This window comes from Perissodus microlepis, chromosome 7 (genome assembly GCF_051167445.1).
Source record: "Perissodus microlepis isolate ML-2025 ecotype Zambia chromosome 7, ASM5116744v1, whole genome shotgun sequence".
NCBI lineage: Eukaryota > Metazoa > Chordata > Actinopteri > Cichliformes > Cichlidae > Perissodus > Perissodus microlepis.
Window position 1 is genome coordinate 56915627 of NC_140467.1, and position 25428 is coordinate 56941054.

General features: G+C 38.5%; 1 protein-coding gene across 1 annotated transcript; it reads left to right on the plus strand.

Annotated features, from left to right (window-relative positions):
* Window positions 1-325: 325 nt before the first annotated feature.
* Window positions 326-23764, plus strand: chd1 (chromodomain helicase DNA binding protein 1). Its single transcript, XM_084936193.1, has 36 exons — window positions 326-709; window positions 2105-2222; window positions 4390-4597; window positions 6268-6390; window positions 6568-6758; window positions 6931-7205; window positions 7432-7657; window positions 8256-8356; window positions 8453-8631; window positions 8738-8862; window positions 9000-9216; window positions 9328-9417; window positions 9564-9754; window positions 10220-10408; window positions 10553-10715; window positions 11401-11553; window positions 13018-13089; window positions 13161-13310; window positions 13780-13928; window positions 14125-14221; window positions 15252-15347; window positions 15453-15629; window positions 15860-16020; window positions 16106-16147; window positions 16218-16351; window positions 17707-17845; window positions 19255-19405; window positions 19732-19854; window positions 20145-20288; window positions 20396-20683; window positions 20772-20903; window positions 21044-21222; window positions 21545-21644; window positions 21731-21782; window positions 21913-22159; window positions 22473-23764. The coding sequence occupies exons 2-36, from the start codon at window positions 2170-2172 to the stop codon at window positions 22732-22734; spliced, it is 5379 nt and encodes a 1792-aa protein (XP_084792319.1). The 5' UTR covers window positions 326-709; window positions 2105-2169; the 3' UTR covers window positions 22735-23764.
* The last annotated feature ends 1664 nt before the right edge of the window (window positions 23765-25428 follow it).

A 25428-nucleotide genomic window follows, 5' to 3' on the forward strand; every position in this document is an offset into this window, starting at 1 on the left:
ATTCATGTACTTGTTTTTCAAAATGCATTTTTTATATATAAGGAACACTCGCCAAGAGCAGAGAAAGCACGTTAAGTGGATCAAACACACACACACGGTCGGGAGAAGGGTTGTACGTTTCAAACTACAGAAACTATGGTTGACGGCTATCGTAATTCCTTAAACAAGACGGACTTTTATGTACGACCTTGTATATGTATAACCTTGTTGTTGTGATGACCTAAATTATCAGACTAGCTTTATTTCCATTTGTACCGATAAAGATAAAGACGACTTATGAGAAACCGACGTTTCCTGCTGCTACAGTGGAGGAGTAAGGAGCAGAGTCGTTACGTCACTGTCCGGGGTTTCCTGGAGAAGTGAACCCTACGGCGTCATGGCGGAGGCCGGTTGTGGAAAGACACTGGATTGAAATGCTAGCTTTCTACAGTCGCTGCTTATCAACGGGCACTGTATTTTGTAACTTCTAAAACGGCAAACGGGACTTTGGTTAAGAAGAGGAAAACCAACATTCTACCAGTTCTATCGACCGGAGTCTTTCGGGCTGCGCTCCCTAACCGGGAGATAGCTAGCAAGTTTACGGTAGCATTAGCTACCAGCAGCTGCTAGCTCGCCAGTTAAATAAAAGAAGAAAGGACCCCTGGACTGGAAAGGCTGGTTTAGACAAATATTTTATCGGAGTTTCACGAGTAACCTAAACTAAAGACAGGTAACACACATCATTTAGTTACTTAGTCCTTACGCTAGCGAAAAGTAAGCTAACGTTGCATGTTGATGTTGTAAAAGCCGCGAGAAGTGAACAGCGAATGAAAACAAGATGGGAGAGGGTGAAGTTGGTTAGCTAATTTGGTTTTGTGGGTTTAATGATGAATACTAAATTTGTTTAACTGTTCATCCCAATCCACTGATTGTGCATATATTTACATAGTTAAATATTATTGATGATTAACTTTGAGTATCATCTGTAACTCTAAAGTTATCATTCTACTGGTTTCCTATTAGAGCAAAGTTTTCTCATTTTGTTAGCTTCTGTGCTAGCCTCGTGCTTCATAGCGTTAGCTAATGCTGTTTGCCTTGACAGCCCTTGTGATGGCCTGTGAGCCAGCTCTCCTCATGTTTATTTCACCCACATTGACACAAAATGAAACAAAGTACCAAAGGTACGTACAGTTTGAGCTACTTGGTTGCGGTGCATACCGTAAAGGTATAAAGTTCACAGTTGTCACGTGTAGGATTTTAAATCCAGAAAACAATAGCAGAGCATAAAGCGGCTAGCAAACTGCAGCTAGATAAACATAACAAAGTGGTTACAGGTAATCAGGTGGTTGCAGGTTTTGTGCTGAATCTTATTCTGTATATTTGTTCTTTATAGCTGGCTATGTCTGCATACGCTACTCCTACCCGCCAATCGCTAATACTGCCATCGTTAGCCGGTAATAGCTAGTTAGCTTGAGCTACTTGCTAAACTGTAACCATAGTGATAGTGTACCCAAGTGATGACTTGAGGGTGTCCTGAAACTATTTATTCTGATTTCATTTATATTTATTTATTTAGTTTTTCATCTTCTTCGGGTACACACGGAGCTTCATGTGTACATGAAAACACGCTGGTATAGTGCAGGCCTGATAGGCCTCTGCGGTGTGGGATAAATGACGTTCAGCCAAGTAGCATGTAGTGACAGCCATCCACACAGATCACACTTTTCTAGTTTTAACTTGAAATAGTCATATCTCAACACGCGTGTTTCAGACGCGGTTCACTTCTCTCAGGATGAAACCACAGACCTGATAGATGACTTGAAATGGTTTCAATTGAAACTAATTTAGCGAAAGTATATTTGCGTCCCTGCTTGCATGGTTCACAGGACAAGCTTTGTTGCATTGGTTGTAGTCAGTCACGGATGGTACACTAAGCTCTGTTGTACTTTGCCATGTGGATCTGAGTTTTATCAAGCTCCACCTAATCAGATATTTTAATGCATGTTGTTGTGAAATTCTATTCCTGATATTATTCTTGTTTCAACAAGTAATAATATAACCCCAAGTACTTGTACCATTTGTAGCATACAGTTCTTTTTAAACTTATGTGTATTTTTGCCCACAGGTTAAACACGTGGACCATAATACTACAGGTTGCCAGGTTGAAGTCTATATATTTTTGACTTCAGCATGGCTGGACGCAGTGAGGATGAAAGTGTAAGCAACAGCAGTGGAGAATCCAGGTATTGATTATTTATTTATTTTTTTATCACAAATAGAAATAACACTTTGTTGTTTACTTATTTAGAACATCATCTCATACCTTACATACTAGATTGTCACCATACACCTGACCGACAGTAACAACCGTCAGAAGGTGTCTGTGATGGAGAGATCTAATTTTGCTTGTTCCCTTGTGACAAGGGGTTGCCACAGAAGGTAGCAGCACATGGTTGATTTGGCACAGTTTTTTCTGGATGCAACCCCAATCAAATCGAAACCAATTTTTTGCTTGCCAGGCAAATGTGTCAAATGCTACACCATCGGAGGCCCTTTGTCAGTAGCCAATACAAATGTTTATGTCATTTGTTATGCATTTTATATTTTTTACTTGTTAACTGAAAAATATGTACACAATTACACATTTATTATAATTCAGTTTTATAAAATACTGTATATGTGAGTGTAGAAAGTAGTAGAGAAATGAATACCTGAAACCTAGCTAGCTTTAGCTGCAGTGAAGCACTTAAAGCTACATAGAGACAGTGTAGCATTTCCCTAATACTAATCTATAACTGTTGGTTATAAATTGCTTGTTAAAGGTACCACACGTTATAGTCATCCCTCAGCATCCAAACTCAGAAACCTTGGTGTTATTTTTTTTTTTTTATTTAGCCATGTCTTTGGAGAGCCACTCTCGTGGATCAATTTGAAACTGTTTTGTTTTTTCAACTAAGAAATATTTCTAAGCTTTGAATTCTTCTGTCAAAAGCTGAATTAAGGATGATTACCCATGCCTTTATTTCAGCTCGTCTTGGTTAGTGTGACAGTCTGTTTACGTGACCGTCCCCAGTCGGTACAGAATGCTGCTGCTAGGCTTTAAACCAACACATGAAAGAGACTGCACATTACTCTAGTTTTAATCTCTTTACATTGGCTACTGGTTCGTTTTAGAATTCATTTAAACATTTTAGTCCTTACTCTTCTTGCAGTCTGAGATCTTCCAGTCAAAGATTGTTAATGATCCCACAAACTCACTTTAAGACCAGAGGGGATAAATCCTCTAGAGCTGTGGCCCCTGGATTGTGGAATGCCTTACCTCCGTGTTTGCGCTGTTTTGTTGATTCTTTTAAGAAGCAGCTGAAGACTGATTTATTTAGACTGGCTTTTAACTAGTTTCAGGTTGTATACTGTTTTATGTTTTAATCTTCTGTGTTTTTGTTCATGCCTGTTTTTATTGTAAAGTATTTTGTGGTTTTTCACCTGTGAAAGGTGCTGTATAAAAAAGGTTTTCTTACTTGCGTTACATTACAAATTCCCCACAGCTCTTGTCTATGGGTATAGGATTGACTGAGTTCCTGTTTAACATAGTAATTAATCAAGGTAACAGTAAAAAAAAAAAAACAACTTTGTATATTCTGTCAATTTATATTGTTTATTCTGAACAAAAAAAAAGTTTTTGTCTAAGTCTGTTGGTTTTGACAAGTCCATGAGAATCCATCAGGGCTGTCTCATAGCAGTTCATTTTTGTGTTCTTGGCCGTTGTCCTGTCCCCATTCACATCATTACATTCAGTGTCCATGTTAGCAGCATGCTATGATACTTTTGCCCTGGAAATGGAGTCGTGTGCTTTCCTGGGTATTGGTATCAAACTTTAAATTCTAATAATGTGACAACCCTGATAAATAGAATTGATAATGATAAAATCCCGATGCCCATCCCTGTCACAGGCAGGATTTCTTGTACTGCTCCACTATTGTCACTAATGGCTCTCTAAAGCTGCAGATATGAGTGATGCAGTTGGCTTCATATTGTGACATGATATATTTACTGGAGAAACAGTTGATTATTGCTGTTTATGACAAAATAGTCTTATTTATATTTGCATAGAAAATCATTCATGGTATAGCAAGAATTCTTAAATATAGAATTCTTTGGAAGGCATTGCTGCACCTCTTTTTGATTCCATACACCTATGTGTCATGTGTCAATCTCCACCTTCAGGCTGAGCAGGAGAGGGGTTGGAGAGTGAGCAGTTGAGACTCCAAGGGGTTAAATGATTTCTGTTTCTGATATGGGAAACCCAACTTTTGTTATGTTATTTCTGCTCAAGTATGTAAAACCTGTTGTAATGTTTTGCTTTGAGAACTTGATTCATCTAGTAATTACTAATGTCTTTATATGTAACAGTAATTCTGATGATGAATCCGGTTCTGGATCGGGCTCAGCTTCAGGATCCGGCTCAGGCTCGAGTTCCAGCTCTTCCAGCAGCAGCAGCCAATCAGGGAGCAGTGACTCAGGAAGTGGCTCAGACTCTGGCAGCCAATCCGATTCTGACACAGAAAAGTCAAAGGAGAAGATCGAACCACCAAATAAGTCAAACATTGATGGAGCTGAGGTAAAAATAAAGTTTTAAATTCCCAAAAGGTGGGCTGCTATTTTCTATTGCATATGTACAAAGATGATATTATTTAGAGAAGCACTTGTAAAAATGTTGTCTAAGCTTTTTGGTTCCCACTGTCAAGTTTACTTAAAAGTGAAGTTGATCGCTATTTATTGAGTTTTAGGAATTATCAGTTTAATAGATGGCTGCAATTAAAGCATTGATTGAAAAGGCAAATCATCCAGCTGTCTTTGTTAATTAAAAATCATTTTAATAGCGCATAAACAGTACTAGTGAAGGTCTTACTGCCATACTATCATACAGTGCTAGTATGATCTTTTTATGGCCGTTGACAGTGGACTTGTCTCTGTGCTTGTCCTACTAGAGGTTAGTGCAGCATTGGGCTAGGCGATAAAATGATAAAGATAATTATCACTAAATAATAATCTGAGACATGATCAATATAATCTGGACAGAACTCAGTCTATTCATGTTTTGACAGACAACATGACAGGCCAATAAAATAGTGATGAAAATAGTGCTGCAGGCACTTGATGACATGTAATTTTCTACTTTTAAAATTTGAAAAAAACTGAGGTTGTTATATTTGGCCCTAGCATTACCTTGGCCTGTACTACTACTGGGAGGAACCTTGAAGTCATTTTTGGCTAAGATATCTCCTTTAACCTGCACATAAAACAAACTAGCACTGTCTTCTTATTGTTAAAAGCATCCGGTCTCAAAACTATTTAAAAATGGTGTGTTAATAACAAAGTTACTAACACTGTTCTAAAAACTCCCTGAAAAGCATTCAGTGGGTTTAAAAGGCCTGTGCTAGGGTGCTATCAGTTTTTCCCATATTCTTTTCATTTTCTCCATGTTAAACCCAAAATTAATATCACAAACAAAGTCTTGTTTATAAGGTTTTATCATATCTTAAGGAATCTCATACAACTTGCCTTGTTGATGTGGTTTATAGTTGTACTCTACTCCCCTATTAGTACATTAATGGCCCTTTTCCATTAGTACCTATTCGGCTCGACTTCATTAGGTGATGGTACCTGGTACCAGTTTTGTCGTCTTTTTTTGTTTGTTTGTTTTGTTTTGTTTGTTTGTTTTTAATCACCTACCCGGTCGGGGTTCTGAAGAGTCTGAGGCAATCTGAAAATTTGACATCAACAGACACTATGCTATAGATTGGCCAGTCAATGGCGTAAGTTGATGCGTCATTAAAGTGACTCCTTCACTAAAATTCCTTCACTAAAATTAAACCTGCAATTCTTAAAACCCAACAATGAGGACAAAACACACCCCTGTGGTCCTTGGGTCTGACAATAAGCCATACGCCAAGTAGTGTATACTATTGCCTTGACATGCATGTGTTTGTGTACCATATAAATGATACCCTGAGACTTCTGGCCACATTGCTATATTGACCGTGCTCACATTAGCTGATAATGAAAAACGAGTCGCGTTGAGTCAATCCGAGTAGGTACTCATGGAAAAGGGCTATAGCTGTATATCACCACACTCTGACCCTTGCATTACACATTAGCTTAGAACAGCAGGGTTGGGCAAAACCCTGGACCATTCAATAAAACGTAGATTTTATTTAACCGGTCTGGCACATTTGCAGTGTACTGTTCCTGTTTTTGCTAATCTTTGACTGCATTCATTGGTTGCAGTTCTGGAAGTCAAACCCAAGTATCCTAGCAGTGCAAAGATCTGCTATGCTCAGGAAACAGCAGCTTCAGCAGCAGCAGCAGCAACAACAGAGACAAAGTTCATCAAATAGTGGATCGGATGAGGTTTGTTTTATACTCTTATAGACCTTAACCCTTCCCCAAAAACATTTTTCTTGCTATTTGAGTGGAAGCTAGTCAACAATTAGATATTGCATAAGTGTACCTAAGTCAAATGATCATAATCTGACTTTTCATGCATTTTGTTTTGTTTTTTTAATCTTTTGTGGTATGTTTTTCCAGGACTCTTCAAGTAGTGATGAATCGGACTCCTCCAGTGGATCCAAAATGAGAAGAAAATCAGGTTCTTCTGACTCTGGATCAGGTTCAGAATCTGGTAGTGGTTCTGGGTCAGACTCATCAGCAGAAGAGTCTGAAACAGCATCAGACTATGAGCCAAGTCACAAAATCAAAAGCAGGAAGCCTCCAACCAAGTGAGTTGATAGATGGTCTTTAATTATTGCTTAGATACTCTATTTTATACTATTCTTTTAACTATTTCATCACAGTAACTCACTTCAGCTGTTTAGCTCTGGATTTGATGTTTTGTGAAGGAATGTAAAGAGTTAAACTTCACTGCCTCTTTATCTATTATTCATGTCTCAGGATGAACTTTCGAAATGGAAAAAAAAGCAACACCCAGAGAAAAAAAGCCCAGAAAAGTTCATCATCTGACGATGAGGATGATAACTTTAAGAAAATTACATCTGGAGGACCACGGCGGCAAGCCACGGTCAACATTAGCTATAAGGAGGACGAGGAGCTGAAGACTGACTCAGATGATCTGGTTGAAGTTATGGGTGAAGATGTTCCACAGCCTGAAGAAGATGAGTTTGAAACACTGGAGAGAGTAATGGACAGCAGGATAGGGAGGAAAAAAGGTAAGAAACACAGTCAAGATCAAATATGTCATACATTCTGGTTAAATTGACGCTGAAATAGGAATCGCCCAGAATTATCACAGTGGTTTTAAAGGTGCAAAGTCAATGAGGTAAATTTTATTATTTTGATCTTTTGTGTGACACAAACAGCTCAACAGTTCTTATGGTCTATTCAAGTCTTTAAGTAAATACATTTTAAGCACTATTTCTTTATTTTTCTTAACAGCAACAGGCAGTTCAACAACTGTATACGCTATTGAGGCAGATGGAGAGCCAAATGCAAATTTTGATCCCAACAAAGAAGCTGGTGATATCCAGTATTTGATAAAGTGGAAGAACTGGGCCCATATCCATAACACCTGGGAGACTGAGGAGACACTCAAGTTACAGAATGTCAAGGGCATGAAGAAATTGGACAATTTTAAGAAGAAGGAGCAGGAGAAGAAAAAATGGTAAGCGTTTTAACTTGGCACTGCTGATTTAAGAAAGCTTTTAAAGAGCTCTTTGCTTGCTAAAGTGTTTTAAACATTGAGCAGCAGGAAATGTCATAATCATATTATAGAATAAAAGACAATAATGTAAGTGAAAGAAACTGTTATTGGACTGAAAATTCAAAATAAACCTGTCAGAAAGATGGCAAAAATCCCCAAAAGAAAGGAATACAAACACTTTAGCACTAACTAGGATGAGAAGAAAAAGAAAATTAGTTACTGTCTTGTTCTGGAAACTATTAGAAATAACAGTAATCCACCAGCTCTGCAGATTGTGGGGGTTGCCACAGCACTATATCAACTTTCTAAAGTTTCTTATTTTTTCTATGGGGATTAACACTGCTCACAGAAATTTGCGGTCTTTTATTTTGCTACTTTCTGAAAAATTAAAAATGGAGTAGTGGTTATTGTTAAATTCAATTCAGTTTTATTTTTACAGCGCCAAATCATAACAACAGTCACCTCAAGGCGCTTTATATTGTAAGGTAGACCCTACAATAATACATAAAACAATACATACATTGTTAAATTTCAATTTTATTTTTTTCCGTGTCACCAGGTTGAAGGCAGCGTCTCCAGAGGATATTGAATATTTCAATTGTCAGGAAGAATTAATGGATGACCTGCGTTCTCAGTACCAGCTTGTAGAGCGAATAATAGGTATTTTTGCATATATAAAGCACTCTGCTCTCAATATAATCGGCAACACTGGATATGTATAGCTTCATAAGTCTGGTTGGTTTTTTTTTTGACCAGGACATTCAAACCAGAAGTCAGCAGCTGGTTATCCAGACTACCTGTGCAAATGGCAGGGCTTACCATACTCGGAGTGTAGTTGGGAAGATGGTTGTCTGATTGCTAAAAAATTCCAGAAATGCATCGATGATTACATGAGCAGAAACCAATCTAAGACCATTCCATTCAGAGACTGCAAGGTAACTTACTCCAAACTTTATTCTCTTACATTTTCTGATTTGAAATATACTGAGCTTTGAGTTTTGGTTCAGAAAGGAATTCTCCAACTTCTGTTCTGTCATTTAGGTGCTGAAACAGAGACCTAGATTTGTGCCCATGAAGAAGCAACCAGCTTACATAGGAGGTGATGGTTTGGAGCTCAGAGACTACCAGTTAGACAGCTTGAACTGGATGGCCCACTCCTGGTGCAAGTATGACAAATATCCAAGAAAACATTGTCATTATTTGGATTTTGGGGTTTCTCCTAGATCCCCACCAAATTTTATTGGGTTATGTTCTGTTCTTACATGCTGAATGTTCTATTGGTCTGCTCTGTCTTAATTCATAGAAGCAACAGTTGCATCCTTGCTGATGAGATGGGGTTAGGGAAGACGATCCAGACCATCTGCTTCCTGAACTACCTGTTTAATGAGCACCAACTGTATGGGCCCTTCCTGCTGGTTGTGCCTCTTTCAACACTAACGTCTTGGCAGAGAGAAATCCATCTGTGGGCCCCTCAAATGAATGTTGTGGTCTACCTGGGAGACATCAGCAGCAGGAATATGGTATTGTGGTTTTAAACACCTGTTAAACGGGGCTTATCAGAGAAAAGCAATTGTTTTGTTTTTTAATTCTACAATTTAATGTTGTATGTCTTCCTTTTCTTTTATGAATAGATCAGAACACATGAGTGGATGCATTCTCACAGCAAGAGACTGAAATTTAACATCCTCCTTACAACATATGAGATTCTCCTCAAAGACAAGGTCAGCTGGCTTACTTCATTATAGATCCTAGGTTGTGTATTTTGCCCATTTTTATAGTTATATATATATATATCACATGAAATGATAGAGCTCGACTCAGAAGATGTTAAAAATTCTTACTTTTTTTAAACAACTTTTGTCTCCAGTCATTTTTGGGCAGTGTTAATTGGGCCTTCATTGGTGTGGATGAGGCGCACAGACTGAAAAATGATGACTCCCTCCTCTACAAGACAATGATCGACTTCAAGTCCAATCACAGGCTTCTGATAACGGGAACACCACTGCAAAATTCCCTGAAAGAGCTCTGGTCCCTGCTGCACTTCATTATGCCTGAAAAGTAGGCCATGGCTAATGTTACTTTCAAGCAATAACTCTTAGTATGTTAAGTATTTCTCACTACATGTAGTCCTTATGATGCCACTGTAAGCACTTTTTTGTAAGTCCTAAAGCTCTACTAATTTAAGAATGATCTAAGTTGAAATTAGAGTATTGAATTAGTATGTCAGTACCAGTAAATTTGTTCATTTACATTAACTGCATAGGCAAAGGTGTGAGTTATATGTGCAGATAATGTTTATGCACTTTTTTCTTTGTTTACATTAAAGCAAAATAGTGGATAATGGTGACAGACAGGGCAAAATAGTTTTGACAGTGGTATAATAACATAACAAAAACACAATAGATAAAAATTTAAAGGCATTTAGAAATGAAGAATAATCACACCTAACCAGTTTGTTCCTGTTTTTCTTTGGCTATATCACTACAAGTAAGTTGATTTGTGTAAAATTTGTCATTTCAAAAGGTTTCATTCGTGGGAGCTGTTTGAGGATGAACATGGCAAAGGTAGAGACTCTGGCTACACCAGTCTTCACAAAGAGCTGGAACCTTTTCTACTGCGCCGTGTCAAGAAGGATGTGGAGAAATCTCTTCCAGCTAAAGTGGAGCAGATCCTCAGAGTGGAAATGAGTGCCATTCAGAAACAGTATTACAAGTAAGAGCTGGATGGTGCCTGCGTTTCAAGAAACATAGGCAGGGATGTGTAGCCTGGGGTCGGGGGCTCAAAGTTTAAGTATCATTAAAAATATTATAGCATTAGTAATATATGCATGTGTCCTGTTTGCTTGTTTGTGTTCAGGTGGATCCTAACAAGGAACTACAAGGCTCTGAGTAAAGGTACCAAAGGCAGCACGTCAGGTTTCCTCAACATCATGATGGAGTTGAAGAAGTGCTGTAATCACTGTTACCTTATTAAACCTCCAGAGGACAACGAGTTCCTTAACAGAGCTGAAGCTTTACAGGTATGTTTTATGTAGTAACAATATTAATATTGATGCTGAGGTTTTACTCATTTAAAATAAATACATTTACAATATTTAAATGTATTTAATTTTCCTAAATGTGTTACCACATTTAATCATTCTATTCTTGGTTTTTGAAACCCAAATAAGAATCATGTTTACTGCAATAAATGTTAGCTGTGCATTTCATATGATAAATTCTATTCAAAACCAGATTTAGATTGTGTGTCTAAATGTCTGCAAAAGTGAAGAAGAAATGGACACGTTGCTCTAATTTAACACTATATGCTTTGTCAGCAGTGCAAAAAAACATTTTTGCCATTTGAGGGTTGACTGGTTATCTCTATAAACTAATTCTCTAACATTTATATTATATGTTAGATATATAAATTATATCTAATTATATTTGCATGTGAATAATTGGAAAATATCATGCTACACATTTTCTTTTGCTTTCTTAAAAACTGAGGTAAAAATTCTGCAACTTACCATAATACCTTTTTTTTTTTTTTAAGTTATTATTGTATGGAACAGTATGCATTTTAAATTATTTTTAAGGTGATCATGTTAGAATAAAAGTAACAACTATTTTGTGTTGTGTGCTCCAGAAGTATATCAGGTAAACCGTTACCTACTATATATTCAGTTTATGTCATGACTGTTGAGCGCTGTTGTCCTCCTACAGCATCTGATCCGCAGCAGTGGAAAGCTGGTTCTCTTGGATAAACTGTTGGTGCGTTTGAAAGAACGGGGACACAGAGTTCTCATCTTCTCCCAGATGGTACGAATGCTTGATATCCTGGCTGAATATCTGAGGAGCAGACAGTTCCTGTTTCAGGTAAATACATGCTGTTTTTCCAGGACCATAATACATATTGTAGATACAGTTGTGGTCAGAACTTTACATCAGTGACATATCATGTTATTAATCGTGCCATGGTAATTTGGTAATTTGCTTTTAACACTTTATTTAAACGGTTCTCTTTCCAAGATGGAATGATTGCACAGCATGCATCTTTAAAGACTTTTTTTTTTTTAAACATGATTTACGTGAACAAGTTTCAATATTTTTGGCTTTTCTCTAACCCACACAAAGTCAAAAGTATGCATACATGCTCAAATATATACATACATTCACTTAAATCTTTCAATAAGTGGTGCTGAATGTTCCACAGTGTCATTTTTTTTCCTTCTCGACAGAGCTATGGTGGGTTAACGTAATTAGTAATCATGATTGACTGCAACTGGTAGTCTCTTTGCCAGCATAAACATGATTTTATTAAAAGCACTCATTTGATTGAACAGCAGTCAGAATAATGGGAAAGATCAAGGAGAACTGTAGATTCACACAAGTTTGGAAGGTCTTTTGGTGCCATTTCCAAACAACTGCAGATTCCAAGATCATCAGCTCATACAGTTGTAGCAAAGCCTAAAAATTTTCCAGACTTTGCCAAGGTCTGGAAAAAGACCTAAACTGTCAACCTCAGATGAGAGGACGGTTCATGGTCAGATAAGACTTAGACTAGTGGAGTAAAGGTGAGGCTTTTAAACCTAAGAAGTAAGAACATTGTACTGTCAAACACGGTAGCAATATCATGCTTTGAGGATGTTTTGCTGCCGCTGGTTCTAGTACATTGCACAAAGATACTGAATGATGGAGCACTATGCCAAAATTCTTCAACATCACTTTAAATCAACAGCTAGATTTTTAAAACATAAACACAGCTTGGTGTTCAGCAGGACAAGGACCCCAAGCACATATCAAAACTGGTTTTGCAATGCCTAAAACATACCAGTATTATGCTTCTGGAATGCCTAAAGCCCTGAGCTTAACCCTGAACTCGGCACCACTGCTACCAAGAAGACTGATCAAATATTCAGTCATAATTATGCCAGAATATTGTTGAAGACTACCAAAAGTGTCTGGTCAAGGTGCAATATGTAACCAGTAGTAATAGAGGTATATATTTGAACCTGCATATATACTTTTTACCCAGTGTGGATTAGAAATGAGTTTATTTTATGTGTAAATTTATTTTTGAATTATGCACCCATGTATATTGTACAAAAATTAGTCTACGGTCGAATTCAGTTCAACTTCAATTCAATTTTTTTATATATGGTGCCAGGTCACAACAACAGTTGCTTTAAGGCACTTGAGGCCATGGCTTGACCTCCATTCCCATGATTAATTCTATAGAAACTTCTGACCACAACTCTACATACACATAAAAATTGTGAATAAAATTTGTATATCCGTTCTAAATATATTAATAATTTTGAATGTTGTAAATTTGTCTAGCGATTAGATGGCTCCATCAAAGGGGAGATGAGGAAGCAAGCATTGGACCACTTTAATGCCGAGGGTTCAGAGGTACAGTAACTCTTAATTATTTTAGATGCTGTTTAGGAAGACCTGTACCTAATATCAGTTTCTATGCACAGGATTTCTGCTTCTTGTTATCTACACGTGCTGGAGGTCTGGGTATCAATCTGGCTTCAGCTGACACAGTGGTCATCTTTGACTCAGACTGGAACCCCCAAAATGACCTGCAGGCGCAAGCCAGAGCCCACAGGATTGGACAGAAAAGACAGGTAAGAAGAAACTTAAATCATTCAAATTCATTATATTTTTTAAACTGTATTTGCATTTGTAGAGTTTCGTACACTCTCACTAGTATTAATCAGTAATAATGGACCTAAGTCTACACCAAGCTGCAACTGCTGAAAATTTACCAGTGAATTAAAAACAGTGTTCATTGATTCGTGCGGTATATGAATCAGTGAACTCGGGAGGTACAGTAGGTCATCTGCTAATCAGAAGGTTGTTGGTTTGATGTCTGGCTGCTCCAGTCCGTTTGCCAAATATCCTTGGGCAAGATTGTGACCCCAAGTTACTCTCTGTGTCCAGAATGTGAATGTGTGTGAATGTTTGATGGCTACTTAAGCATAGAAAAAAAGTGTTTGTGGGGCATGTTATATAGAGCGTAAGGGAGCACAATACAAAACCAGTCCACTTATTCTTTATCACATCATTATCTTACCAATTGTTATGGACCGGCAGGTGAATATCTACCGACTGGTAACAAAGGGTTCAGTGGAGGAGGACATCATTGAGAGGGCAAAGAAGAAAATGGTACTAGACCATCTTGTTATTCAGAGGATGGATACGACTGGGAAAACTGTCCTCCATACAGGATCTGCTCCGTCCAGGTAAGTAACTTTATGTGCTTGTTCCCATATTGTTTCTGGCAGCGCTGCCAAGTCCATTTCACCCCCAAAATTTGAGTGACTTAATCTCACGTGTGTGTGTGTGTGTGTGTGTGTGTGTGTGTGTGTGTGTGTGTGTGTGTGTGTGTGTGTGTGTGTGTGTGTGTGTGTGTGTGTGTGTGTGTGTTACTGCATACAGTTCAGCACCATTCAACAAGGAGGAGCTCTCTGCAATCCTGAAGTTTGGGGCTGAGGAGCTTTTCAAAGAACAAGAGGGGGAGGAGCAAGAGCCTCAGGTTTGTACCACAGTGCAGATGTCTAAATGTATTTAAAAACCATTGCATGAAACAAGCGTTTCATCAAAAAGAGAAAAAATATTTCAAAAGTATGTTAACACTCTTTGCCTTTAAAATAACATTTAATTAATTGATTTAATTTAATAAAACAAATTTCCCATGTGTGGGACTAATAAAGGTTATTTATCTTATCTTAATTGCCCCAGTACACTTGTAATTTGACCTACTCCAACTATCAACTGGCCAGAGACCAGAATTAGTCGATTAGTTCGACTTGGTCCGTTTTTTTTACGATTTACATTAATTTACGATTCCAAACTGGTCCATTATACACATGCACAACACTTCATGATCCATTCTTGATCATGCTGCAGCAAGAGTACCTGACATGGACTAGAAAGACAGAGCATATTTCTCCTATTTTGGCTTCCCTTCATTGGCTCCCTGTTAAATCCAGAATTGAATTCAAAATCCTGCTCCTCACATACAAGGTCTTGAATAATCAGGCCCCATCTTATCTTAATGACCCTATAGTACCGTATCACCCCATTAGAGCACATCGCTGTCACACTACAGGCTTACTTGTTGTTCTTAGAGTATTTAAAAGTAGAATGGGAGGCAGAGCTTTCAGTTTTCAGGCCCCTCTTCTGTGGAACCAGCTTCCAGTTTGGATTCAGGAGACAGACACCATCTTTACTTTTAAGATTAGGCTTAAAACTTTCCTTTTTGCTAAAGCGTATAGTTGGGGTTGGATCAGGTGACCCTGAATTCTCTCTTAGTTATGCTGCAATAGGTGTAGGCTGCTGGGGGATTCCCATGATGCATTGAGTATTTCTTCTTCAGTCACCTTTCTCACTCACTGTGGTTTTATATATCACTCTGCATTCAGACACTGTGTATTATTAATATCTGTCTCCCTTCCAAAGTGTGTCATTACCTTACAATATAATGCACCTTGAGGCAACTGTTGTTGTGATTTGGTGCTATATAAATTCATTTGAATTGAAGTCTCTTGTAATCAACTTTCTAGGAAATGGACATTGATGAAATCCTTAAAAGAGCTGAGACCAGGGAAAATGACCCCGGACCTTCAACAGTTGGAGAAGAACTGTTGTCTCAGTTTAAGGTTGGGGGGAGGTTGTCTTTCTCCTTTCAGAAACTTGATAACCAGTATTCAATATGTTACATTATTAAAGTGGTGCGTGTATTTAGTTTGTGCAAATCTATGCAGGTGGCCAACTTCTCCATGATGGAGGATGAGGAAATAGACATCGACTCTGAGCGAAGTCAGCGGAGTTGGGATGATATCATTCCAGAGGAGCAAAGGAGGAGAATGGAAGAGGAGGAAAGACAGAAAGAGCTGGAAGAAATCTATATGCTACCACGCATGAGGAATTGTGCCAAACAGGTACCCAAGAAGTCACAACAAATACACTATATACTGCTGGAGAGAGAAAAAATGAAGGGTTCACATAAGATACTCAATGTTTTATCTTGATCAGAAGTTAGAATGCGTTTACGCTGAAATCTTTCAGACATGCTCGTATCGAATCTGATCAAACTGTTAAGAACTGTTATGCTTGCAATATGAGACTGTAAATGAAATTCCAGGTGATTTTTAATGGTTTGTTTGAACAGATTTATCAGAATGCAAATGAGGGCCGGCAAAGTAGAAACAGGAGATACTCTGGTTCCGACAGTGACTCCACATCTGATCGAAAGAGGCCAAAGAAACGAGGGCGGCCCAGAACCATTCCAAGGGAAAATATCAAAGGTTTTAGTGATGCTGAGATCCGGAGGTAACTATGTTAACTATGTTTTGTGTGTGTACATCTAATCAGCCTGACACATTCCTTTTTTAACATATCTGTAAACTATTGACAGGTTTGTCAAGAGTTACAAAAAATTTGGAGGACCACTGGAAAGGTAGAGTGCGCTACACTTTCATCTTGTTGTTTACATAAATGGCAGTCTGCTCAACATGTGCTGTCTTTAGGTTGGACGCGATTGCTCGTGATGCTGAACTCGTGGATAAGTCTGAGCATGACCTGAAACGCTTGGCAGAGACTGTTCACAATGGATGTTTGAGAACACTACGAGAAAACCCCTGTGGGCCAGAGAAAAATTCAGGTAACAAAAAAAACCTTTTTGTCCTTCTTATCATAATGTCTATTCCTCTGGTGGACATGTGGCATCTGTATTCTTTTAAAACAAGACCTTTATATGAAAAAGGTATATTAGAATACAAATTAAAATACTTACATTCACCAAAAAAGAGAGTAATTTCAAAGACTAAACAAATCAGTATTGTGTGGTTTACAAACAAGACAATTATTCCAAATAATTTCAAGTTCTAAAATGGTTTATTTCTCTCTACAGGAAGATTTAAATCTGAAAACTAACATTTGTTGTGTGTGTTTTCCTAGATACAAACTAAATAAGTAGCTTTGGTTTGAGTGAATTTCATTTAAAATATCTGTGCTGGGGATGTTACTGCCAACAAATTTCTTGGTTAACTAATTGGGGTTGAAAAAATGAGACTAACTGACTAGTCTAAAAATAACACTCAAGTTGCATTTGGGGCCCCTTTAATGGACAATCTCCAAAGCTGCATGAACAACAGCATGGTGTGGTCATTTTGAGCCCTGGAATCGTGTATTCAGGCTCAATATATATATTTCTGTCTTGAGCAAAACTGAAATATCTTCTGCATTGCTGTCATGAGCTGTTTTTTTTGTTTGTTTGTTTGTTTGTTTGTTTGTTTGTTCTAAACGGAGCGGGATCATAGCACCTTTGGGTAAATGATGTCATACTGGTTTTCTGAGGTGGCTAACATTAGCATCAGAAGTCTTCTTTCCATGCAAATTAACATCCACATGCCTGTTAAGTGGTTATATGCCAGTTTATTCTGCTGTTTCCCGGACTGCCACTCCATCTAGTGGTAGAAGGCTGCATGACATTTAGAACACAATACTTCACTCTCAACAACTACATTCATTGACTAGTGCGGGTTGTGCCAACTAGCAACATCAGCATCATTTAGTTGATTAATCGCGCACGTCCCTAATCTGTGCATTTAATGCATATATGTGTGGTATATTTTTATTGTAATGATAACATGGCCGCGTTTCTATTAATTTCCAGTCATTTGTTGAGATTTCAGTTTGTTCCAAGCAATAAGGTTATAATTTGAAGTCTGTGTCAAGTGTCAATACTAATCTTTGGAGTTGTGTTGTGGTTTTAAATTACAGCTATGCTCTAATAATTTAAGAAAATATTTGCATTCAGATTAAATTTGCACAGTATGCATTGCTGGGCTATGCGGGATCTTTCAGATATTTTTGTATTTGGTTTCAGGATTTCAGTACAAGTTATTATTTTGTTTAGCCACAGTTTAACTTCTTGTCATTGAAATTACATGGCATCACACAGGATTAGATGAAGAAATCATGAAATAGTTTCTGTTCCGCTTCTTTGATTATCAGGGGGCAGAAGAGGGAAGGTGAAAGGCCCTACGTTCAGGATCTCTGGAGTCCAGGTGAATGCCAAGCTTGTGATCTCCCATGAGGAAGAGCTGGCTCCACTGCACAAGGCTATTCCTGCTGACCCAGAGGAGAGAAAGAAGTAAGACTGATTATTTATTTAATTTTATTTAGTAATTTTTTGCTCACTGTATCTTTTAACCATTTTCTGTCACACTCACTCCTGATGCAAACATCAGGGTTCAGAACCTTGGGGCTCAGTATCTTTCCCAAAAACATTTTATATATGGACTGGAGGACCAGGGCTTCAGTCATTACCCGTCCAATTAGCTGATCAAGTCTGCAAGGCTTCGTCCACTAGAGAAGCCATAATAAAGATGACTGGAGGAGCAGGCAGCTAAGCTTAGAAAAAATCATTTTCTGCAAAGTGTGTACGTATGTGTCACATATCAGTATGTATTATTGTCCAGTGTGGAGTCAGTGCAGTATGCAGTCAGTCTTCAACTGAAAATGTTAAAGGTATTAACCTCCAGGGCATCAGCATTAAGATGTGATTAATACATAATTGAAATCAACTATGATCAGCAGGATTGATCATAACTGATTTTAGTTTTGAGAGCATTCTTCTCTCCACCACCTTGACAATACTGCCTTCTTCATAAGTTCGTCTACGCTGTTCTTATCTTTTGTGTAGACACCTCCTCAACAGGCCACAGCAAAAAACAGAGCCCTAGCCACCACTCTATGGTTGAATGACCCATAAAGAAATAAGAATGGATTTATTACAACAATAGTGCTGCCAAAATCACGTTGTTTTTCTAAAAATAAAAACAGATCTCTGATGTCACATTACAGTTCACTTAACCAATCCAGCTAGATACAAACTGGCTGTATAGGTTCTTTCTTTTTTATAAAAGGTCCCATTTAAAAGATCTACATATTTATGGATTTCAGAAAATAAGTTAAATATTTCTATTTTCTTTATTTAATAACTGTATTAATAGTAATAACTGTATGTTTGCGTACGTAAAGCACCTTATAAAAGAGAACAATGACCAACGAGTCTTACACTCTGGATTTTCCTCATCTGGCTGATTGTACCGAGCCACGCAATCAACTGGCAGAGCCGATGCTTGCAAAATGCAATCAGTGCCATTGCAATAAAACAGTCTCTTGTTTCCTAAGCACAACCAAACAGTTTACAACATCACAGTACTACATGCACATCACACCACAAACTTAACTGTTTCTTACTGAAACAGTTAAACGCGAAAATTCTGACATCCATCTGCATGTCCACAGGGGGGAAAAATCTCCACGTTGCACATTTAGGCAGTTTTACTGTCAAACCAGAAGTATTACCAAAATGACTCAGTCTGATTTGCTGTCTAAGCTGTTGGTCTTTTAAACATCAAATATAAATCAGTAACACAAATTCTCTAACAGGTTTTTCTGCATACACCAACCCTACCCCTAGAGGTGACTAACTGTATATTTGTATGAATTTGTATATTTCTGTTACTGTGATATTAATTTTATATTTTTGAATAGGTATGTCATTCCATGTCACTCAAAGGCAGCACATTTTGACATTGAGTGGGGGAAGGAAGACGACTCCAGCCTCCTCATAGGAATCTATGAGTATGGTTATGGCAGCTGGGAGATGATTAAGATGGACCCAGACCTTAATCTCACACACAAGGTCAGTCCATGCACAATAAATGTCTAATCTCATGTATATAATTATTTATGAATACATAGATGCTCAGGAATACATGTATTGGGGTTTTAATTAAGACCACAATGATTCAAGTAATTCAAATTATTCAATTATAAAAAATGTTTTGCGTCGATGCTTCATTTAATACACAGCTTTGCAACGTGCAAAGTGTTTCTCCCACATTTGCTTCTAAAAACAGACCTGCAATACAAACATATTTAGAAGGAGCGTGTGTTTAAAAAGGTGTGACAACATGAACAGTGTGCAGTTTTCACTGGGGATATTTCACTGTGTCCATTGTTGAACAGCTCCTGCCAGATGACCCTGACAAGAAACCACAAGCCAAACAGTTACAGACCAGAGCAGACTACCTCATCAAGTTACTGAGCAAGGACTTGGCCAAAAAAGAAGCACAGAAACAAGCAGGAAATGTAAGTCTTCATATAACTTTATATGTCATCTGTGTATCTTGATATTTATTTATTGTTTTGTAATTGTTTTATAGATTAATTATATCTATCTCTAAGTAGTCTGACTTTCTCACACAGTCCAAAGACATGTTAACTTGGATCAGGGCAGTTGGTGATTCTAAATTAGTGCACCTGTCCAGAGTATACCTTGCCCTATGGCAGCTGGGATGGGCTCAAGGCCCCCCAACCCCTCAGGATGGATGGAAGGACAATTACATTTTCCAGAATCTATAATGCTTCTTTGTATTTAGGCCAGCTCACGAAAGAGGAAACCCAGAAGTAAAAAGAGCAAAACTCAAAAGTCAACAAAGACAGATGAGATGGTTAAGAGCCCATCCTCAGATCTCCCATCAGACAAGAGGTCAGATGATGAGGATGAAATGGAGGCAGACAAGGTACATTTATTAATTTATCTATTTTGCTTTTTTTGTGCGCTGTGCCTAAGATGAATATATTGAATTTTCAGTTTGAAAGTAAGTTGCTAACATGCTTTAATGATCAGGATCTGGCACCTATGAAGCTACCAAACCGACGAAGCCGAGCAGACAGGTTGGTGGTTAAAGAGGAGGATGACGAGGAAGACGACGAGGAAGAGAACTATGATGAGGAATGCGAGCAGGACGCTTCCTCATCAGGGGAGCAGGAAGTCAAAGAGAGGGAGATAAAAAAAGAAATCAAAAAGGAGAAGAAGGAGGAAAGCTTTGAGATTAAGGACACAAAGGAGCTAAAAGAGAAAAAAGAAACAAAACCTCTTGAGGTTGTACATAAACAAGAGGAAAGCAAAGAAAAGGTGATTGATATTTTATTGATTGATAATTATACTGAGAATAGAATTGTAATTTAGTCAAGAATTAACTCTCAGAACCTTTTTATATCAGAATGAAGCCAAAAATGAGGTACGAGAACGGACAAAGAAAACTTATGACACGCCGGTCCACATAACGGCTAGTGGAGAGAATGTGCAAGCAGCTGAAGATTCTGAGGAACTGGATCAGAGGACCTTTAGTGTGGTATGTTGGGCTAATAATCAAATCTCTAAATAGAAAATAGTTTCATGATTAATGTCATGGATTAACAGATGAGCATAATTCAATTCCAGCAACAACATGGATTTCACTTCCTGAGGTGCATATTTGCTTTTGCGTTGCAGTGTAAAGAGAGGATGCGCCCAGTGAAAGCAGCTCTGAAGCAGCTGGACAGGCCGGAGAAAGGGCTGTCGGAGCGCGAGCAGCTCGAACACACACGGCAGTGCCTCATAAAGATAGGAGACCACATAACCGAGTGTTTGAAGGAGTATTCAAATCCAGACCTGATCAAACAGTGGAGAAAGTTAGTTTACGTGGCCTCTTCTAGCGAAAGTCTTGATTAACATGTCAAGTTAAGCAGCTGACTAATGCCATTTGAACCTTGGACACTTTGTCATGAATGTATAAATCTACCATGTGGGTCTGTTCACTAAGTAACATGCCCGCATGGTAGATTTGTAGCTTTGAATAGATTTGGACGTGTTTCTTCTTTTTTAAATAAATGAGGCATCTTTGTACATTTTAAGACTGTCATGAACACTGTTACACTCAATGTCTCACACAAGTGTTATTTGAGTAATTTATATTTGCTAAGCAGATGGAAATGTCTTTTGTTTTTATTCCAGAAACTTGTGGATATTTGTTTCCAAATTCACTGAGTTTGATGCAAGAAAACTGCACAAACTTTATAAGCATGCAGTAAAGAAAAGGCAAGAGAATGCCCAGGTATGTAAAAGCACTGTCATTTCTAATAATTATAATCTCTACTGACGTTAGAGATCCACAGTGATGATGGTGATGATTTTTCTTAGGCATTGGAGCAGAACACTAGAAGTATAAACACCCATGGCTACAGACATGCAGGTATAGTCTATTGACACACACACACACACACACACACACACACACACACACACACACACACACACACACACACACAGAATAGGATGAAAAGGTTGACACTGCTGTCACTTTTTCCCTTCTTTGTCTTCAGATATTGAAAGGCTGAAGGACAGCTCTCACCAGGACGAGAGCAGCAGGGACAGCTACAGCTCTGACAGGCATCAGCCTTCAGGAAGACACTTTGAGAGCAGCACCAGTAAGGAGAGACACAGCTCTGACTCCCACAGGAAATCCACAGCTGGAGAGTCCCGAAAAAGACCGTATTCCTCTTTCAGCAACGGAAAAGACCACAGAGACCACTACAGACCAGACAGCAGGGATAGAGACAAACAGGACAGGTGAGGGATGAGAACTGCTCAAAGTTCTTCTTCCAGAGATAGAAATGTCCTCAGTTGATTTTTACAGGCTGCACAAGTTCTTTAAGGCCCAAACATGAAATGCTCCACAAGTGAGCTCTCATTAAGTAGGTTTTAAAGAATTCAGAATTGCTTTTGCAAGACCTTCATATTCAGGGAGGAAGAGAGCCAGGTGGAAAACACCACTAAAATGCTTTGATTTGTATTGGAATTAGACTGAAGTTAAGGTCACAGTGAAAGAAGTGGCTGTTTGTGTTGTTTAGCCATACTGACACTAATGTGTATGTATGCACAGATACTATGACGACAGCAAGCACAGGAAGTTAGAGGAATTCCGCAGTAGCCGAGACCACCGGCTGGACATGAAGGATCATCACTCAGACCACCGCTCTTCCTACCGCTACCACTCAGAATGGCAGACAGAGCAGCGAGGCTCAGCCAGTGGGCAGCGCTCACCGTATGACTCCCGGTCACCACTGGGGCACCGCTCACCTTTTGACTACTCATCAGACCACAAGAGCACACCAGAGCAGATTTGGAGCAGCCGCAAAACATAACAGGAGTTGCCCAGGTCTGCAAGTAGCAGCCATAAACTCGGAAACACAGCAAATGCCTTACACAGACTGTGGACTCCAACCTGAAGCTGTTTGAAGCACTGCGTATCAGTCAGTTCAGCATGACTGTCATCTCCTCGCTTCAGCAGCAGCTCATCTCGGGAACCCGGCAGGGAGCGGCTCAAAGCAGGCAACAGATTAGAAAAATAAATAAATCAAAGCTTATTTTTGTATTTAAGAGTTTAAAGCTGTAGTGTCGTGTATGCTCAACAGCATGCGCCACAATTTTTGTTATTTTTATAAAATGTTTTTTTTACACAAATGGACACAATTGACCCTGAGTGCTGCCTCATATGTCACCAACCTATGACACTGGATCCTGTATTTGACTGTTAGTTGTCTCTGTGTCTCAATCATTCTTAATGTGATTATCTACCTTATTTAAGTGTTAACTGAACAAGAAGTTGGTTGTCACATGAATAATGTTATAAGGTGATTTTTAAGGTGTCTGGACTCAGGCTCACCACCTGAAGTACCTCATTTACAGCATTTGTCATTTCCTCAGCAGTTTTCTTTTTGTGTGTGTGTTTGTTTTGTAATTCCCCCACACAAGGCATGCATTATTTAATAACACATCTTAGCTGTAAAAAAACAAACAAACAAAAAACACATGGATTCTTTTTTTCCCTTTTTTTAGCTATCATGTTTGTTTTCCTTAAATACTACTATTGTAAATTTTTTGTAAAATAGTAAATCGATGGTCTTTTTCCTCAGGCTCTTTGAATTTATTATGACTTGGCTTACCCCATCAACTCAGGCTTTTTGTCATTCTATAAATGAGTTTCTGTATATTTCTTTAAGAATGTAACTTTTGGTAAAGGGAAAGTTCTTTAAGCATACCCAGTGTTCATTCACTAGTGCTTAGTTCTTTGATCTCTGTCGTGAAATGAGTGAGTTGGCAGGAACTGACTTGTCACAGTCTGGAAAATAGAAGCATCTGTTAGATGTTAAATAAAATATGCTTTTTACATGACTTTTTTTTCTTTACCTTTCATAGTTTATTTGTAGGCAATAATAATCTTTCTATGCAGCCAAGTATATTTGTGGTGAACCACCCAACTGAATGAAGTCACTGTTACAGTTCGCTCTGTTGTAGATAAATTTTCTCTATATTTCCAAAAGAATTTACACTGAAAATGCATGAATTTTTATGGACTGTTTATATAGTTGTTTATGAAGCCATTAAAATCAATCACTGTACTCCCTCCTACCACCTCAACAGTGTGTTACATTTTTGGTTTTGCCACAAGTTAACCTTTTTTGGAACACACTATTAGAAGACGTTGCTCAAAAAAGTAAATGAAAACTTTGAAAATATCAATTCTCAATAGGGGGGAAAATTGCTTAATATCTATGTTGATATGGACTGAATACTGCTTTAGGAATGGATGCCTGTCATGGTGACTGATGGAAATTTAAATTACCAAACTACACATAGCTGAATTTAAATACAACCTGAAACCCAAAGAATGAAAAAATTATGCGGCAGACTAGTCCATTTTGCTGGAATTTCGTTGTACAAACTTAAACTGGTACTCAGTATGGACCCCATATACTTTTATGTAAGCCTAACAACACTGGAGCATGCTCCTAACGACATAACAGATGGTTTCCTGGGGGATCACCTCCCAGACCTGGATCAGAGCATCACTGAGCTTGGTGGCGTCAGATGGACCAAGACGTGATATATCCCAGATGTGTTCTGTTGGACTTAAGTCAGGTGTGGGGGAAGTCAATGGTGTCAATTCTGGTGCACCAGGAGGAAGTCGGGTACCACTGCACCAGTGTTGGTCTAGCGCTGGATCCAAGGACTTCATCCTGATATCCAGTTAGTGTCCCATTGCCTGGCCTGTAGAAGTCTGTTCATTTCTCCCCCAGAACGTTACTAACCCACCACCAGTGGGTCAGTCATGTAATATGAGTGATGTTACGCAGCATAATGTTCTCCACAGCTTCTCGCATCTATCACTGCTGTAGGACCTGCCAGTTCTAGTATTCTATACAAGGACCTTCTATAGCCCAGTCCACTACTCTTAGGGTAACTAATCTCTGCAAACCTTATTGCAGTGACACATGTTGCTATGGTAAATGGACTGATTCCTATATAGCGCTTTTCTACTCTCCTGGAGCACTTTATACAACATGCCACACTCACCCATTCAGCACTTTCTTCTATGCTTTTCAGTGCTTCCTAGCTAATATTCACTTCGATGGATGCATCAGAAAGCACACTGGTATCTGATTGAAGCATCAAACCACTAACCTTCGATCAGTAGATGACCTGCTCTACCTCCTGAGCTACAGCCAGGAGAGGAGTCAAACTTAGAGGAATCTTAGAGGAGTTGAACTACCTTTGCAACCTGTAGGGTCCAAGTCTCGCCTCATGCTACAAGTAGTGACCCGGACTCTGGACTTCTACACAAAAGCAAAACTAGTGAAAAACAGAAAAGAGGTAAAAAGTCAGTGGCCTGTAACACCATTCCTGTTTTGGGGGTCGTTTCATTGTTCTACCTGTAGTGCACCTATTGTTAATTTTATTAACATCAAAGTAGCTGAAAGTGAATAACAACCCCTTCTGCACCTTAACTGACCAGCTAAATAACCAAGAAGTTTAATTGACTTGAAGCTACACTCTGA